Source organism: Mugil cephalus, chromosome 6, assembly GCF_022458985.1.
Source record: "Mugil cephalus isolate CIBA_MC_2020 chromosome 6, CIBA_Mcephalus_1.1, whole genome shotgun sequence".
Lineage (NCBI taxonomy): Eukaryota > Metazoa > Chordata > Actinopteri > Mugiliformes > Mugilidae > Mugil > Mugil cephalus.
Window position 1 is genome coordinate 16,522,912 of NC_061775.1, and position 17,480 is coordinate 16,540,391.

At 44.8% G+C, this 17,480-nt stretch overlaps 1 protein-coding gene across 9 annotated transcripts in view; it reads right to left on the reverse strand.

Moving 5' to 3' along the window:
• Positions 1-17,480, reverse strand: part of pde4cb (phosphodiesterase 4C, cAMP-specific b) — a 95,788-nt gene that overhangs the window by 39,302 nt on the left and 39,006 nt on the right. The window contains exon 1 of one of the 9 annotated variants that reach the window (XM_047587792.1): positions 7,854-9,170. The exons of 5 other annotated variants lie outside the window; for them this stretch is intronic. In XM_047587792.1, coding sequence (XP_047443748.1) covers positions 7,854-8,089 — 236 coding nt within the window. In that variant the 5' untranslated portion in view covers positions 8,090-9,170. Of the gene's footprint in view, positions 1-7,853; positions 9,171-17,480 lie in introns of those variants that run through there. 3 more of the 9 variants (XM_047587794.1, XM_047587797.1, XM_047587799.1) reach the window with 3 other exon arrangements.

The following is a 17,480-nucleotide window of genomic DNA, read 5'->3' on the forward strand; positions in this document are numbered from 1 at the left end:
TATTATGTGATGTCAATGAAGCTTGACAGAAAACATTTTTTTAAGACCTAAAAATATAATAAGCTTATTTAGTTCATTTAAAGACAGGAACGTATCCTGTATTTTCTCTACGACTCAACATATTTTTGGTGGCTGTGACTGAAGTAAAGTGAGTTTTTTGCGCCACCTTGTGCAGAAACGCGTAAGGTGACACGGTGAGCTCAGTTAAAGTGACATTTAACAGGACAGAAGGAGGGCAACTGCACTCATACCAAAGACTGATTAGCGCAGACTTAAAGCAGTTCTGAGCAGCAGCATGTCGGAGCTCTTTTTTCTGTCACAATCAATTTCTCTTGCAGTATAGAATTCGTGCACCTCCCACAAAACACACAAACCAAAGGTTTTTGGTACGTCCATTTATCTTACCTTTAATCTTTATTTGTCCAAGATTAGTGGCAACTACTGTGCACGCTTCAGCATTTTCAACCACGTTCACTGAATGAATGTGAATCTATCAACAGTTCGGGGCTCATTCAGTTGAGCTCACTGTCCAGCAGAGGTCGCCCTCTGCCTACAAACGACACGCGCACACCAGAGACAACCAAACACAGATGCACAGACTGTAAATACAACGAGAGGCCCTCGTTACCGCAAATGACAACAGAGAGTGGAATATTTCTAAAGGCTCAGATCGCAAGAGCTTATTTTCTTCGCACTGAGCAGATGCTGAGGCAAAGATGGAAAGGAGCGGACGCTGGGGAAAAGTTTCAGTTTTAACAAAACTCCTGACTGACTGATCAATCCTTTTCCAGCATCAAACGTAAACAAACATCAGTCACCTAAAACCCAACACCCTAATCCCCTGAACCCCTCTCTGCAAAACCTGGTAAAAAAACCTAATTTAGGGGCAGCACGACCCCAAAGTACCTCCAGCAGCTCTGTGGGGGAACAGTCAGTATGGATTGTGAGATGTGTGTCTACGACAGGTTTCAGGGCGTGTGTCTGTGTGTGTGAGAGAGAGTACACACAGGAAATGAGAAACACGTGTCACTTTCACGTGTTGTGTGCTGCCAGGCTGGCGGGGCTGGTGAACTATTCCGAGCTCGGGGGTGTTTTATTTTGGGGGCCTGTTGTGTTATTGTTGCCCCCTCTGTCCCACCCCACCCCACCCCCCACACAACACAGCACAACACACAATCTCCCTGCTGCTCTGCTCGGACTCAGCTGTGGCTGCACCAGGATGGAAACAAGTCCATAGCTGAGAGGGTGCTGGGTGATTTCTTCGTAAAGGACCCGGCTGTTGACAACAGGGCGATCGGACCTAACTGTTTCAAGTATCCACCAATCTGACATAACATTATGACCACCTTCCTATTAGTGTGCCTCCAAAACATAGAATGGACATTGGTCTTCTGAGGGCGTCCTGTGGTGCCAACAGGGTGTTGTTAGTGGAGGTGTTTGGGTCCTACAGGTCAAGGGGAAGGAATCTGTGGATCAGGCTTGTTCCCACTTGTTCACAGATACTTGATCAGTCTGGGATCTAGTGAACTTGGAGGCCAGGTCAACACTGCTGTTTTTCATATTGTTCCTAAACCGTTTTTTTTGTGTCTGTGTCAGGTTGCGTCCTGCTGGAGATGGCTACTGCTGCCATCAAGGAGTGTCATTGCTATGGGGTGGGGGTACCTGGTCTGGTCTAGGTCGGTGCTACATGTCCACGTGAATGCCAGGTCCAAACGTTTCCCAGCAGAACATTAAATTGTCACATGATGGTTAAAGTTATTTACTTCTACTCTCAGTGGTCATAATGTTGTGGCTGATCAGCGTATTTAAATAAATAATCTCAGAAACATGCTTTACATTAAAACCTAATATAAAGAAGTAGAGGGAGACATGAGCCAGGCCCTTTAAATGGACTAAACATAGTTTTCTTGAGGAAAAATACATCTCACAAACACTTCATCAAACAAGTGGTACCAGCAAACACATGACGTTTGTCAAGGTTTAAGATCATTTGGATGATTAGGTCTGAGTTTCCTGCCTTTAACTCGGTGGTTCCACGAAGGTGTGGCAAGTGTTTGCGGCCGTGCTGGGATGTGGTCCGGGAGGCCGAGCCAGCGACTGACCCGGCGGCGCTATGGAAAGCAGGGCGGCGCCCACAGCATCCCAGCCCAGTTTAATGTTCGCCACGGGTGAGAATAGACGCGGAAGCACAAAGACGCAGGAATGCACGGACACATGCAGAGAGCGCGCGCACATGCAGCGACTTGACGCACATGGGCAGAGACAGACAAAAAGAAAAATAAATAAATAAACATTGTCGCGCTGTGACATCTGCAACAACAGGTGTGACTTCTATCCAAAACACCCTCGGGATCCAACATGTGTCAGAGAAATGAGCGCCATCACATCGACTTGTAAAAATGTGAACTGTGCGTCGGCTTCTGAGCGGCTCAGACAACGACATCTCCAGCTGACTTCAAAGCAGCAGAACAGAAAGAAAAAAAAGGAGAAGTCTGCTGAATGGAACTTGCCATAAACAAAGCTAACTTCCTCTGAAGAGCTGTGGGGTAAAATACCAGCCAATAATAATTAAAAAAAAAATTGCACTAAATACACGCTAACCATAATGTTGTGCAGCACTTATTGCACCATTCGAACCGATTCTTCTGCTTCCACAAACTGTAAGTACATGAAACAACATGAACACAAGCCACCGCTACACACGTGCTCTGAAACTGGGGAACTCTCATTTCGCCAATTCATTTGACTTAATAAGGCTCGGAAATAAACTCAGTTGGTGTTGGCAACAATATTGCAGCACTTAAATCTACATTATGTGAAGCTACACTGCGGTCGTTCCAACCCACTCGAGATCACTTGTCAAACTATCATTGCGGGTCTTGGAGTCACGTGCGCTGCAGCTTGCCTGAGCAGTCCCTCTCACGAACACACCGAAAAAACATGCAGCATTAGGATGAGGGGTTGGGAACCTACCCCAGGCACGAGTGCCTCCGACCGTGTCCGAAGCCAGTCGGCGCCCCCTTCCGTGCCAGTCGGAAGTCTTTGTTCATTGTCCCTGGAGCTCCCGACTCACGCCAGGAACCTAACTGTACATCTGACCCCGGGGCTCCTGCGGCGGCGGCTGAACTTCGCGGCGCGGTTATCTTTCTCCCGTGAACCGTCAGGTGCGTCTGGGCTGGCTTCCATGAGGTCTCGCGGGGAGATAAACGTAAAGATGCGCGGCGATTCCAGGCGACCAGGAGAAAACAAAACTCGAGATAGGAATCAGACAGATCCGATTAATCTTCAGCGCTGGTGTGCGCATGGGAAAGCCATTGAGGAATGCTGCAGAGTTCCAAGGCAAGCCTCGACAAGGATGACGGGAGTGTGATATTAAATTAGCCTTTAAAAAGGGGAGAAGCAGAAAGACAGCTGTTGTGGCTGATGGCTACGCTGAATTGAAGGATTCTCCACAGTTATCGCTCTTCTCCCATTGGTTTGTTGTTGTAAACAAACAGATCCCAGCGTTGACCGCATTCCTTGAAGGGTTTGTAGAAGCACAGCTCCAGACTTTCCATAAGAAGCATCAGATCTGAAGAGAAGCCTGAACACTTTTGAAGTTGCTTTGTTGCTCCTCTCTTCTGCTTGCATAAAAGGGGAAGGGTTGAGTAGTTGCTGAGAGCAGTGACACTGCAGGGTAGTGTCAGCGAGGCTTGACCTCTTCCTCTGACAGTGCAAGCGCTGCTGGAGTCCTCTGAGGTCACAGACGGAGCTGAGGACAACCACCATGTGGCTCAGGGGCTGTCAAGGAGCCTGGTTCGCGCGGGATATCCCGAGCCAAGCCCCAATTCTACTACAAGCTCAAGTTGCAGGCCGGCCGACCGTCCGTGCAGTCGGCGCTTTCGGACGACCCGAGAGGCGCCGACTCCTTATAAGCTTTGTGAAACTGAAAATAGTCTCATGAACAGTTCTGTGCGTCTCAGCTCGTCAAAGGGAGATCTGATACCGCCGCGTGGCTGGAGGCTGTTTTTGTGTGGCAGAGCTGGCTTGACGCAGCATTCGCTGACACGTGAGATCAACGCGCCGCCTGACCTGATACCTTCCTTCTGCAGCCCTGCAGCTACGTTATAGAGAATACTGTTAGAAGAAGTGGCGCTCGGCGGGGTGGGGATAAGGGAGGACAGAAATCATGTGAGGACACGCAGCGAGAGAGAGGGAGAGAGAGAGAAAAAAAGATGGATAAACTTCACAAATCTGCTCATTCTGAGATTGGACAGAAATGGAACGATAAAGAAAAAAATATATATCTAAAAGAAGAGCGTTTGGCGTGGTATGCTTGAGAACTTGAGATTCAAAATTGCCACATTAATCAGGCATACAGAGACAGGAAACCATGAGCACACAAAGTTTGTTACTTCTCAAAACTTACATGATAAATTACCTATTATCTGAGACAGTGTTTGCAATGACAAATTATCTGTCTACTTCATCTCCTCCGTGCGTTGCCTTTCTCTTTTTTTTTCTTTTTCTGGTTTTCAGTTTGACGTGCTTCTTTTTCCTCAATAGCTTTGTTTGTTTTCCATTTTGTTTGTGACTCAACCCCTGCGTTAGGCTGGCGACTTGTCCAGGGTGCCCGATGCCAGCTGGGATAGGCTCCAGCAACCCCCGCGACCCCTAGTGCAGGATTAAGCGGTACGGAAGATGAGATGAGTTTTTGACTCATTGATTAGTATTCATTGCATTTTTATTGCTCGTGCACCAGGTGTTAACTAGAGAGAGACCCTGGAGAGGTCGATGAGCAGTGTAGGCGAGTTGGAGATGGTTTCCTCCCCTTTAATTCAAAGGAAATCACTTAGGACAAAGCTGCAATATTAGCAGAAGAGAAGCTAAGACGGCACGGCATCAGTTGTTTTTTTATATAAGCACCTCACACTTGTCTCAAAACAGCCTTTCCTGTGTTTGTAGCTCGCATTGCCTCATGTGCAGTATCAATAGTACTGGCTGCATTGTCAAAATAACAGAGGTAGAGTGCAAATGTAAATTTCACAGCGTCTTCGTTCCTCATTAACTTTTCACACATTGCAAGATAATAAGTCAGGTACTAAACACAGGATGGTGTTTCAGCCAGAAGACTCTTGACTCAGAGGTGAGATTTACACCCCTGCCATCCGCACGTTTCTGATCTGAAAAGCCCAGACGACAGATTTACCGCAATAACGTTTTTAATAACCATATGAGGGAAGAATAACAGGAATAAACCAGAGGACATATAAGAATAAACTTTGCTCACAGCTGAGAGGAGTACCCAGACAAGCCAGAAGACAAAAGATATTAGCTTCACACGGAGGGATACCTGTTGCACACCAAGAGGCAAAACCATAAAAACCACTTCCCTCAGACTGGTAATCTTGCAAACTAAAGAGAGGATGCTGTATAGACAGATAATTATCTTCTAAATATGCCATGTCTTTAGTGCATAGATGAATAGGTGAAACAGTCTTAAATTTAAAAAAAGGATGTAACAGCAGCCTGTTTAATACGAACACTTGTGCGCATTCATGCAATTCCGTTTCCATCCCAAAAGTAAATTCTACATTTTTTTCCCCGAATATTTACCCGCATTTAACTAAACCTCTGGTCCAGGAGGTATTTGCTTGAGTAGAATGTGAAGTTTTGTTTTGATCCAGTGCGTTTGTTTGTTTGCTGCCATGGCTGCAGCACGCTGTTTCTGCCTGCGTACGTTACAAACGCGGACACGCAGGGTGTCGAAATATTAGTGCACAAGCACCGTCCCACAGGTCAAACTAAAAAAAATGTTTTTGCACTCTGCCTTAACCTTAATGTTTCACACTTCAGTACAGTAAATACATCACATACTGTTCCTTTAAAAACTTTCATTTGTGTATTAAAGACGCTCAGATGATTTAATTTAAGGCCTTGCTTTGTGTCTCTGTTTCTATTCTCATCTGTCGAAAAAAATAAAATAATCCAAACATTTATTCAATGAAAGGAAAAGTTAGACGCCGACTAAGACCCACCGTTTCATCAATTTTCATGATTGCCGTGTTGTTTAGATTTTAGTTTACGTCTGGCTCGAGCTCCTGATGACGCGTTTCACATTTAAGTCACGTACGTCTGCCTGAGGCCGGAGGTCGAATCTAAACATTGCACGGACCGGACCGTGTCATGGCATCGCTTAAATGCCACGGTGGATGACGTGAATGCACACGCCGTGTTTACCGGCTGCTTCTTCCACAGCAATTCATGGTTTACTCACGGAAAGATTTGACCATAAAATTGCACTGAACCGTTGATGACACCGACACTTGTTACTTGTTACACATGAATCAGCTTTTTGCTGTGCACCGTGGCTTCTCTACTTATTGTGCTGCACAAATGAGGGAAGATTCCTGGGCTAAAAATTAAACCTGCTTGAATGTAATTGTTTTGCTGTAGCTGTGCATTAGGCCGCGCATTGGTTTCGTGAGACCGCTTGAGCATTAACTAGATTTATGTAGGTGCGTGTGACCATAACGTCATTTATAACACCATGAACATATCTGCGTTTTGACCTGTAATTCGTAAAAGAGACGATACTAAATGTAAAAGTGAAAGCCACAGGAAGCAACCGAGGCCGCTGCTCGCGAACGGCACGGAGCCACATGAAAGAGATCTCCTCTGGCTCATGGTGACAGCGTTTAAACAGATCAAATGACTGAAGACAACGTGGCTGAGAAAGCTATTGGAAGTGATGTTACCTCATAGTAATGAAATCCTGTTTCACAAGAGCAGCAATTACTCAGCTCATCATGCAACACCGTGAGCGATTCTGCAAAAACAACCCAAAATGTTTTGCTTTCTTCCCCTACACATTAATCATAGAAATTGCGGCGTGCACTTGTGTACTTAAACCCCGTACCTTCACGTCCGCAACGTCTGTGTTTACACGGGTGATTTTCCTTCTATGCAGCTTTCTCAGAGTTTCCTCAGTTGACCAGCAGGTCACGGTTAAGTGCACGGAAAATCTATTTCCTACGTCACCTCCCACCATCACTTGCTTTTATTTATTTGCTTTTTTGTTCTCCCCCCAAGGCCTGGCATAGTTAGCTTCTACTTTAAAATAAATCTGATAATGACTTCATAAAATTGCCCCGGTATCTAAACATAACACTGATTCCTGAAATGACTGCTCCATCCATCAAAAAACACGCCAGAGGAGAGCAGATCCTTTTTGTTTTTTTTTAAACGTTCAAGCTCTGTCCAAACTCGAGGGAATTTAATCGGCGGGTGAAAAAGAAAAGCGTGTTTTCAGTTGTAAATTAGCAAGTAAGTGAAGGTGCAGAGTTAATTGTCGGCCCTTTGTCTAGCGTGGCGAATTGCTCTCCAAACTCAGCTCTGTCCCGGGGGAAGTCTGTCTGCTGGTATAGAACCCTTTCTCCTCACTATATGTGCCAGGCCTGCTGAACACCTTAGGCACCGAACAAAACCCTCTCTTCATTGCGAGAACAACGAGGTCCATTGAGACGACACCGGTCCCGACGTCAGCAAAAATCACGATTTCCCACAGTTACCTTCTCGTCAGACAATGGGGCTTTTTTACTGCCTCGGCCAACTCATGACACGCATTTCGGTGATGTGAAAAAGAAGCGTCTGCGAAAGCAAAACATGCCCCATCACCTTAACAACTATGCGAAATCGAGTTTACTGGAGTTCAGCTCGGCCACAGCTTCAAACCGCACGGCGGAGGTGACCTCTGAACGCCAACCTTTGTGGTTAGTTTAATCACGTACAGCTACAAGTGCCCCGGGGCAAAGGTGCTCTAAACGCTACCTGTGCAACGTGAGTGGCAAAGGTGTGTGATTATCAAACACTACCTGGGCGTGTGAGCCAAGGTGAAGCGGCGCTGCAGAGCGATGCTGCGGTTCACGAGGAGCTTGCGGAAAAGCATCGGCGAGTGGCGGGGGGAGTTCCGAGGCGAGTCGCAGGGGGACATCCTGGGGGAGCCGCAGGGCGAGGCAGACGCCGACCGCGGATTCAGCTTGATGGGCTGAGTGCCGGCGAGCTGGAGGGACCCGGCCTCCCCCGAGCTGACGGAGCAGGTCTCGCTCATCCTGCCGTGTAAGGGTTCTTGCAAAAACTTTCCTCTCACGCTGATGTCTTGTGCAGCCGTCCCTGCCCTGACAGATAGTCCATCTCTCAGCACCGGGGCTCTTCAGGAGGATTTACAAAATAATTCCCGTGATTGTCCTGGAATGGGGCACTCATGCTCTAAGAGGCTGGTGGGAGAATTTTCCAGAACCACTTCAACTTCACAGCTTGAGAAGCAACATTACCTTTCTCTACTGAGCTATTTGCAAGCCCTGTTGATGGACATGGACATGAGCGCAGGAGTAAGCCCTCCCCTCAGCAGTAAGCTCTGTTTACATAGCGCTGAGCTCTGCCTAAATATGGCCAGGCCTGAATTATAGCGTTGTTAGCTCATGCCACGCGTGGACAAGCCGCGTCCAGCACTCCCTTCACGCAGGAGTAAACCGGCGAGTGCACCAGTTTACATCTGTTTCCTTGCTCAGCTCATCATCAGTACACAAACATTAAGCAGTGATTACAGCCCTGCCCGTGTAGACACATGCCAGAGCTGTGCTGCACCGAGAGGCGGCAGCCCGGATAGGTTTCCACTGGGGCCCCCGCTCTGCCTAAAAGCAGAACCCGCTCGAGATAAAAGATAACAGGGATCCTGAAAATGTCACTTAAACTTTTACTGATATCTTAAGTGAACGGTGCTTTCCCTGCAGGCCTGAGGGGGGGACGGAAAAACAGAGATCAAGCATCAGTTTCATCTTTGGCCCACGGAAAGCCAGCGACCCCGATCCTCCTCTACCCACAATAAAACCTCGAGAATACAGCCAAAATACACAAACTGAGGCCCTAAATCTGCTTGCACCTAAACAAATCCCTTGATAAGTAGCACTCCCTAACAGCACGCCGCACAAACCTTACATGCACAACTTTGGCCCTACTCTAATGAACGCACTGTGTTCAAGTTTCAGACATTCGGAGACCATAAAAGCTGCCAGAGGTCCTCTCTGTGTCAGGAGTGTTTGTCCTGATATTTATCAGTGACGCACTTAAGGTGGCAGCGGACGAATGTGAGCCTCCGAGTTAAATCTGCACGTCTCAATCTCAAGTTTTACAGCCCACGCACCAGAAAATAGTCAAATAGTTCTAACTGCTCCACCCGGTGCTTAAACACTAGAATTTAATTAGCATAAAACCAACATTTGTTCCTCTTGCTCTCTTTGTGACTGTAAAGTGTTCGTGCCCCGGTGCTGCCTCTGCGCCGCAATCATCGCAGATCATCTGTCAGTCAAACGGTGCGACCACAGCAACGTTTTTCTGTTGATGAATTCTGAGTTTCTGTGGGCAGTGCCCTACATTCGTCTGTTCAATCACAAAAACATGAGAATTTCACTAATCATGCGTTCTTCTTCTTCTCGTAGGCAACATACAGTGCAGGTTAAGTAAGTTACTGCCAGCAGCACCCAACAACCAGCTCAAGCATGCCTCTAAATCAGTCTAATTAGCATTAATGGCAGATCAGTAAAATAAATCCGACATTAATTATTCGCTCATGTCTGGTTGCCTCTCCAGAGCGATGAAAAGGCCCTCGAGTCCTGGGAGTATGAAAAAAGTCCTGTTTTAACACAGCTGACCAGCAGATGGCACCCACGCACAAACTGACGCTGACAAATTATGAGGATGACATGAACTCAGGATTACAAAATGTCAAAGTACTCAGCAGGGTTTTAACTTGGATGAGCTTTAGGACTTTAGGCTATTCATTTTCTGTGGTTGGGTGGAATTACTGTTGAACAGAATGTTATTTCCATTAACAGGATGCCCAGGTAAGTTTTGGCTGAGGTGGAGACAAGAACTCAAAACATAAAAACCTGCAGGCTGCGTGGGCTCGGGCAGTCAAACGTTTGCTGTAATGAGTCAATGGGGAGAAAAGACAAGGAGATGAATCCCTTGTGCTTTCTTTAAGTGACTAACGCCTGGATATGTGGAATTATTTATTCGCCTGAGTCACGTACCCTTCCTCCTCCCACCGCCAACACCAGAGCAAACACACACACACATTAGAGACACACAAACAAACTTAGGTACCTGAAAAGCCTTTTGAAAAGACAGAACATGCTCAGCAACACACAGACTCAGTCAAAGGTTGAGATTCTCCCTCAAGGCTACGTCTTTAACGAAGAGCAACGTCCTTCTAATGTATCTTCAGCTTCCACAAAGAATGACCACTCAGGCGCTGTGATGTTATGAAGCCGGTGACAGACCAATACTATTATTATAGGACGCAGTTTAACAGAGGAACAACATGACACACATCCAAGAAATAATAGTATTTGTGGGGAACAAACTTTAGCTTTACAGACAAATAATGGAGCATTTGATTTTAAGAGCTCGTTTTTAAGTAGCATTTTAGATAAATTCAGGTCATGCACCGAGTTGAGGACCCAGAAGTGACTCTGCGCTCTGACTGATGCTAAGTGCAGCTCAGACTAAATACAGGGCCTTGTGTGTGTGGGTGCAGCTCTATGACTGATGACAGTTCATCAAGGTGACTGACAAAAGCTGTGGTGGGAACTCGGTAAATTGAGAGGGAGAGAGGCTGAACAGCCACTCCATCAGACTTCACTTCTTTAAGAAAGTTCAAGTTCAGCCTTTTCACTGTGAAGATGCATCTAGACTTTAACCCACGAAATAATTTTAAAGCCTGTATCACAAAAACATTTAACTGCACGTTTATTAGGGACTATTGTGCAATATACAGTATATTTCAATGCAGTATTTCTTACAGCTTCCACATTTATCATTTTAAAAAAAAAAGGAACATTAACATGACTCCAACAGCGTCCTGAGCTTTTGTTTGGCATGCGTTTTTAATTTCTCCAAGGTACTTGGGATTAGTGGGATTTAAGAAGTTTAAAAAATATGTCCTCATATGTGGAAACAGGGATTATTTCACTCTATGATATAATAAAGTCACCAATAATATATATACTGTTCATTTTAATACCGAACATGGCTGTGCAAAGACAGAAATGCAAACAATGAAATGATAACAGGCCAAAAATGAAGTAGAATAAGTTGCCACAAACCTAAAACTTAACGTTTTAGGTTTGTTACAAGGCTTGTTACAAGCATTGGGCAATGTTTCTGTCTTTGTGTGTAATTTAATGAACGCTATAATAAGTTAATTAAATTACTCTTCACATTATAATAATACATCATCATTTACAATCATTTACCTCCTGTCATTTACATTTTATTTGACTGTGATCACCAGCAGAACACACAACAAACAAATAATGAAGCTTAACCAGCTAATAAACTTCCAATGTGTCGCCAGGGACAGGTTTGCTCGTCAAGTGTAATGAAAAGGTAAAATAAGAGAACGCATCCAATTAGGTTATAGAGTGAAGAGAGTTGCACAGAGCGGCTGTAAGCTCGTCCAGATGGAAGCATCAAAGTACCAGCCAGCTACCGAGGGAGGATGAGCCAGGAACGCAAAGAGCCTCATTCTGGACGACTTCCTCTGGAAAAGGCCAAGAGCTCGGATCAGAGCCAGCATCCTGTGTTGTAGAGGCTCTCGACGCGCTGCTGCTCAGATCACTGCAGGTTATACTGTGCCATTTATATCAGTCAGTGTTTATGCTTCTCATGTGTGGAACACAGAGCACAGCACAAGCTGTGCATGACCTGAATTTATCACCTCCAAATTCAACAGATCTTAAACTGATCTAGTATCTGCGGAGTGATCCACAGAGCCCCCTCCCCTCGACCTATGGGACCCAAAGGCTCCCACTAACACCACAGGACACGCTCAGTAGGACCATGTAGGCACAATATTAGGTCATAATGTTAGGCCCGATCCATGTATTATGCATTACACATTCATTAATTCGTGCCGTGTTTATTCAAAATGATTCATGCATCATATTTTGCATATTCAGTGTTGACAGACAAGTATGTTGCTGAAGATAATAAAATACCAACACTGAATGTTCAGTGTCAGCACCGCTTTGAGCGATTCATAATGAAGGCTGAGGGCGCTCCGAGAATCCATTAAACGATCCGTTAAGACAAGTAGCATGCAAAACAAAGTGATTCAACGAGGCAAAACCGACTTGTGAAATATTTTGGTGCAACAATAGCAGAATACAGTCATCTGGCTGCAGCCCAAAGCTTAAACGTCTGGTCTTGCTGTTGCTTGAAATGTATACTACTCTGTTTTAAAGGCTGACTGGGCAACTAATACCCGTGACATTCGGTACAAACTGGTAAAGAAGAGAAATCTGAGACACATCCCAAACTTTCCCCCCCAAAATGCCAATTGTTTTCTTTGTCTTCTCTACAACAAAACTAGCGGCGTCATGTTCATGGAGATAATATTCTGCTCAAATTTACAGCTCATATATTTTTCCACCGAACCACAGGAAAAAAAACAAAAAAACAAAGCTTCTTCAGGTCAAAACGCTGCAGATTGGTTTGACATTTCATAATCAAACTGGGAAACAATTCAAAACCAAACGTGTCGCAATCACACAGCTGATGCACGCGACGCTTTCATATGTGAGACGCAGGAGCAGGTGCAGAAAGAAACAGTTATTTTAAGCGCATGTTTTTACTTGCTGCACCATGACATGGATTACCATGGAATTACTTCAAGTGCTCTGTTGGAAACGGGCAGAGATCTTTGTCTAGACGTCCATTTCTAGGACATAGGTCTCCATAGGTCGCCCTCTAGGGGGTCTGCGGAGGTACTGCGGGGGGTGAGGGGGCCGCCAAATCTTTGACTGATTAGACATGTTTTATACATTTTTTTTTTTTATTTCTCCCCACAAATTTAATATTAGTAGAAGAGAAGCTAACAGTGCAAATCGCTCTCATCAGTCAACTGCTGAGGCCAAAAATGTTTTGGTGATTCATGTTTAAATGTTGTTTAGAGTTAAAACATGAATCTGTCAATTATTTTCTTAGCCTGTAGCACCAGGCTGAGTTTAATATAGAACACATATAGTAGGTAGGGCGTCCCTACTTAATCTTATCATCAGTTTGGGGGTCCTTGTTCTAAAAAATGTTGAGGAGCATTGTTGTAATTGCAATTACAGCTCACTCCGCTTTCCTTTCAGTCAGGGACTGGATTTGTTAGCTCAGGGGACGTCACCATGATGGCTACCGAGCGGCAAGACTACAAGTCTGTAAGCTTTATTTCAGCTCAGTGTACGTCTTCAATTCCACCGTTCAGTCTGTGAGACGCTCACACCTGAGATACGAGGGAAGCAGAGAAAACTACGATAAAGTAGTCGAGGCAGTGTGTCTGTAAAAGAAAATGGGACCGTTATATATTAAAGCAATATCCATTAAGTGTGATGTGTGCACAGCTGCGTCTGTACGTTTTGTCCAGCCTACAATTGTAGCATTGTATACTGTATATGTCAGGGGCACTGGCATTACACAAAGAAAACCTTCACGAATCCCCACTCTAAGCTCATCTTTTAAGCACGCTCTCTCCTCCGAATGCATTTTCGCAATTGAGACAGCCTTCCAGACAGCATGCTGAGACTGATTTCTGGGTCACAGGCAGGGGGACGGTGTAGAGAGGAGATGATGTGGCACAAGATACGAGAAAGAGAAGGGCTGGAAAAACTAACGTTGGAAGGATCGGCTGATTAATCAGTCAAGATTTCTTCACAAAAGCGTCAATGTTTTTAGATTTCGTTTGGAAACGATGCATTAAAATCACAGGCATCAGCGACAGCAAAGAAAAGTAATAATCTTGGCACTGTTCAAGGGTCAGAAAAAGCTTTTATTTCAAGGAAGTCACAACTATACTGAGCGAAAAAGACAAATAAACCTCTGCGTTTTATTCCACAGCGAACTGCGATTGTCGCTTAGTGCTCTGGGGTAGTCTCAGTTTCCCACTGACTTGTCCAAAGTTCACTCCTCGGTCGGCCGAGGTGATCATGACGGTGAACACCCAGGCCACACTGAAAGCTCGGAAAAAGTCAGCACTCACATCCTTGATCACACTGCATCCGATCTAATTGTCTGTCAGGGGCTGCTGCATCTCCTAGGCAACTGGGAGCTCCTCAATGGCAAACAGTGAGTTGTTATTCAAACATGATGTCAGCTAAGGCTCTACCTACGCTCGTTGACCTTGCGGGCACCTGGGGCTGCAGCCGCACAGAGATGGTGTAGTTAAAGGGAGAATTAAAAAGGATCGAAAAATGTTCATGCTGTTTTATGCCATTATCTGATGATACGGTTTCAGGAGGGAAACTCGAGGAACCGCTTCACAAACAGGTAGAAAAGTAAACGGAGATGAAGGAATTTCACGGTTTAATTTGATCCTGAACGAGAAGATTAGAACAAAGGCAGCCGACGGGGAGAGGAGCCCATATGGCATGCAGTTTGCTCTGCAAATATTGCCTTGAAATTGCCCGAGAAATTGCCACTGCTTTCCTCGGGTTTCTGATTTATCAACAAACACTCCGTGGTAGCGCAGCTAAACCTCCTCCCCCCAGGGGCACGAGCCAACAGTCACACAGGATCAGAGGAAGGCGTCACGCGTTGATATTGTGATTCACAACACAGTGAAAAGAGGAGATGAGATTTCTCTTGTCTCTCTTGTGACTCAGAGTATCAGAGAATGGACATGGGCCTTCTGAGGGTGTCCTGTGGTGTTTGGCAACAGGACGTTAGTGGGGGCCTTCGAGTCCTAGGGGAGGGGAGTGGTCTCTGTGGATCAGACTTATTCCAGTGCGTCCTTAGAGATACTTGATCAGTTTGGGACCTTGTGCTGTTTTTCATGTTTTTTAAGATGTTTCTAAACCGTTTGTGTGTGTGTCCTGCTGGGGACGGCTGCTGCCATCAAGGAGTGTCAAGGGGTCCCTGGTCTGGTCTAAGTGGATGGTACATGTCCAATACCAGGTCCAAAGGTTTCCCAGCAGAACACTGAATAGTCACGAGATGGCCAAAGTTATTTACTTATCCTGTCAGTGGTTTTAATGTTGTGGCTGATCTGTGTACAGTACTATCAGATCTATCTATAATTGATAATGACACATTATCACCACACTGTGATTATTTTCATAAACTGACCAACATCCTCAGATTCAGTCCTACATGATACAATAAATTTCTACAATGTTCTTTCTTCCTTAATGTGATCTTTATCAGCCGCCCACGACAGAGACACAACACAAATGTTTCACTACTCTCAAATTCTGAATATTGCTGCAATAAGAAATTACACTTATGTTAACACCCCTGGTCCCAATGGTCTGTCAGCCTCTCAGCAGCCTCTCTGCTCCACGAACGCACCGACGAGAGTGTAAAAATGCTTTTCAGCTTCAAGCCCTTCAGCGCGTAAATAAGGCGTTCTGTTGCCTCGGTTAGAAAAATCAGCTGGTGTGTTCGTCCTTGTCTCACATCTCATTTTAAACCTCCATTGTTGTCTGTAAATCATTCATAGATGGTGGACTTCCCTCTGACAGCATCTCTAAAGCCCTGAGGGCGGCTTTACAGTGACTGAAGGCTCCAGAAAAACACATCACCCGGTGACAAAACACAGACAGGCCTCGACCTGAATGAGGACTGCCTGCCTGAAAAACTCATCAAAACTGCTGACAACATCACCACTGTCTTTGGCTGGGACTGGGAGATTTACTTTTTTTTGGGGATTTTTTTTTTTTTACATTTGCAGTGTTGACCTGCAGGGGATTTAAAAAAGGACTATTACCATGTAACACAGAGATTGGAAATGCATTTTTTTTTTTAAATCTGCCATCAAAATACAGATGCTTCTATCTCACTGATAAGGAGGTGTGGTGTTGAGGTGACATACTGTAATGCAGGGCGTGCACCAACATTTACAGGACTTCTGCAAAAGAAAAATGCCTCCTCTTTTGTTTGGGGGAATTTTAGTCCCGGTGTTAAAGGAGAGTCAGTAATGAAGGATACAGCTGTGTGCGTGGAGACATGGTACAGCTGCCACATTTACTGTAACTTTACATTTAGACAACACCTTCCAGCGACAAAAACAGCCTATGATTTTATTCTCCACCTGCACTAGAGGCCCACACAGGAGAGAATTTACACTGCAACCCTGTCTCAAGTAAATCTGACTCCGCTCTCATTTACCCATTTACTTTTTTCTGTTACAGGGTGAACGGTGAGCATCACTCACTTCTCACAGAAAATCCCCCAAGGATCCTTAAAAGCAAGTCGCACTCTGTCTCAGTCTAGGCCACTGATATGTCGTTAAGTGTCACCTATGGAAGATGAGCACGGCCTAGGCAGACAGCTAGCAGCCTGTGACAGCTCCACTGTGTCGCACAAAGCAGACACTCTCTCAATTATACATAACTTTAAGGCTCGATAGAATTTAAAGAAGGGAGTTATATAAATTCTAATCCATATAAAAGTTGAATTGATGGAGGGAAGTAGCAATAGAGCAATACAATAGTTTGGGTACCAGGCTGAATACATGTTTATTTATGCTGTAAAGTTAGAATATGGAGGCTGATGAGGATTGACTCACTTTTGGAGCCGTTAATATTATATTATATTATATTATATTATATTATATTATATTATATTATATTATATTTTATTATCTGTATCAATTATTAGATTAGTTGTATGTGGTGCTTCACTGATTGTATAATAATGTATAACTGTAAAAGTCTTTAACAGGCAGGCGTCAATCACAATAACAAAACACTTAAATACAAATTAATCATAGAGAGACAGATCCCTTCATGGCCTACGTCACTGTGGCGTCACAATGTTAGCTGGAGGCAAAACAGAGGGAAGCTTGAGGCGAACACTGTCACTTTAAACCATGACAATGTCTTCTTGCTTTTTTTTTTTTTTGCTGCCAAAACTAAAAAATCAAGATAAGAGATAAGATTATCATGTAATGCATCATCAGTAGAGCCTGGATAATGTTACTGGTCAGACTAACGTAATTCTTGTTACAAGTTAATGCTAACCGCTAGCTAATGCAGGGGTGGCCAGAAGTTGCGTTGCTACGTTACCCTCCACAGTGGTACAGGCGGCCCCTCTGTGCTCAAAAAGTCATCGTTCAAATTCTTCTATTGCAAATCTTGCACATGTCCATTCAGGTCATTATTATAGGAACTGATGTATTGTCAAACCCAACAACTCAGAACCTCAGAGCCAGTGTAAATGTTAAATCTGAACACTGTCCTCAACTTCAGTGGATAAAAATTAGTTCTGCTGAATCCGTCCTCTTTGGTTTTATTTATAAACTACATATGCTCTTCTGTGCCGGGACGTGGAACGTTTCTAGGCCAGATAGTGAGGAAAGCAGCACCAGAATGTGTTACTAAAGCTGAGCGTTCATTTACACACGTCCAGTCTGCTTCATTTGCACGTGGCGTTTTTTGTTCGTTGTCAGCGCTGAG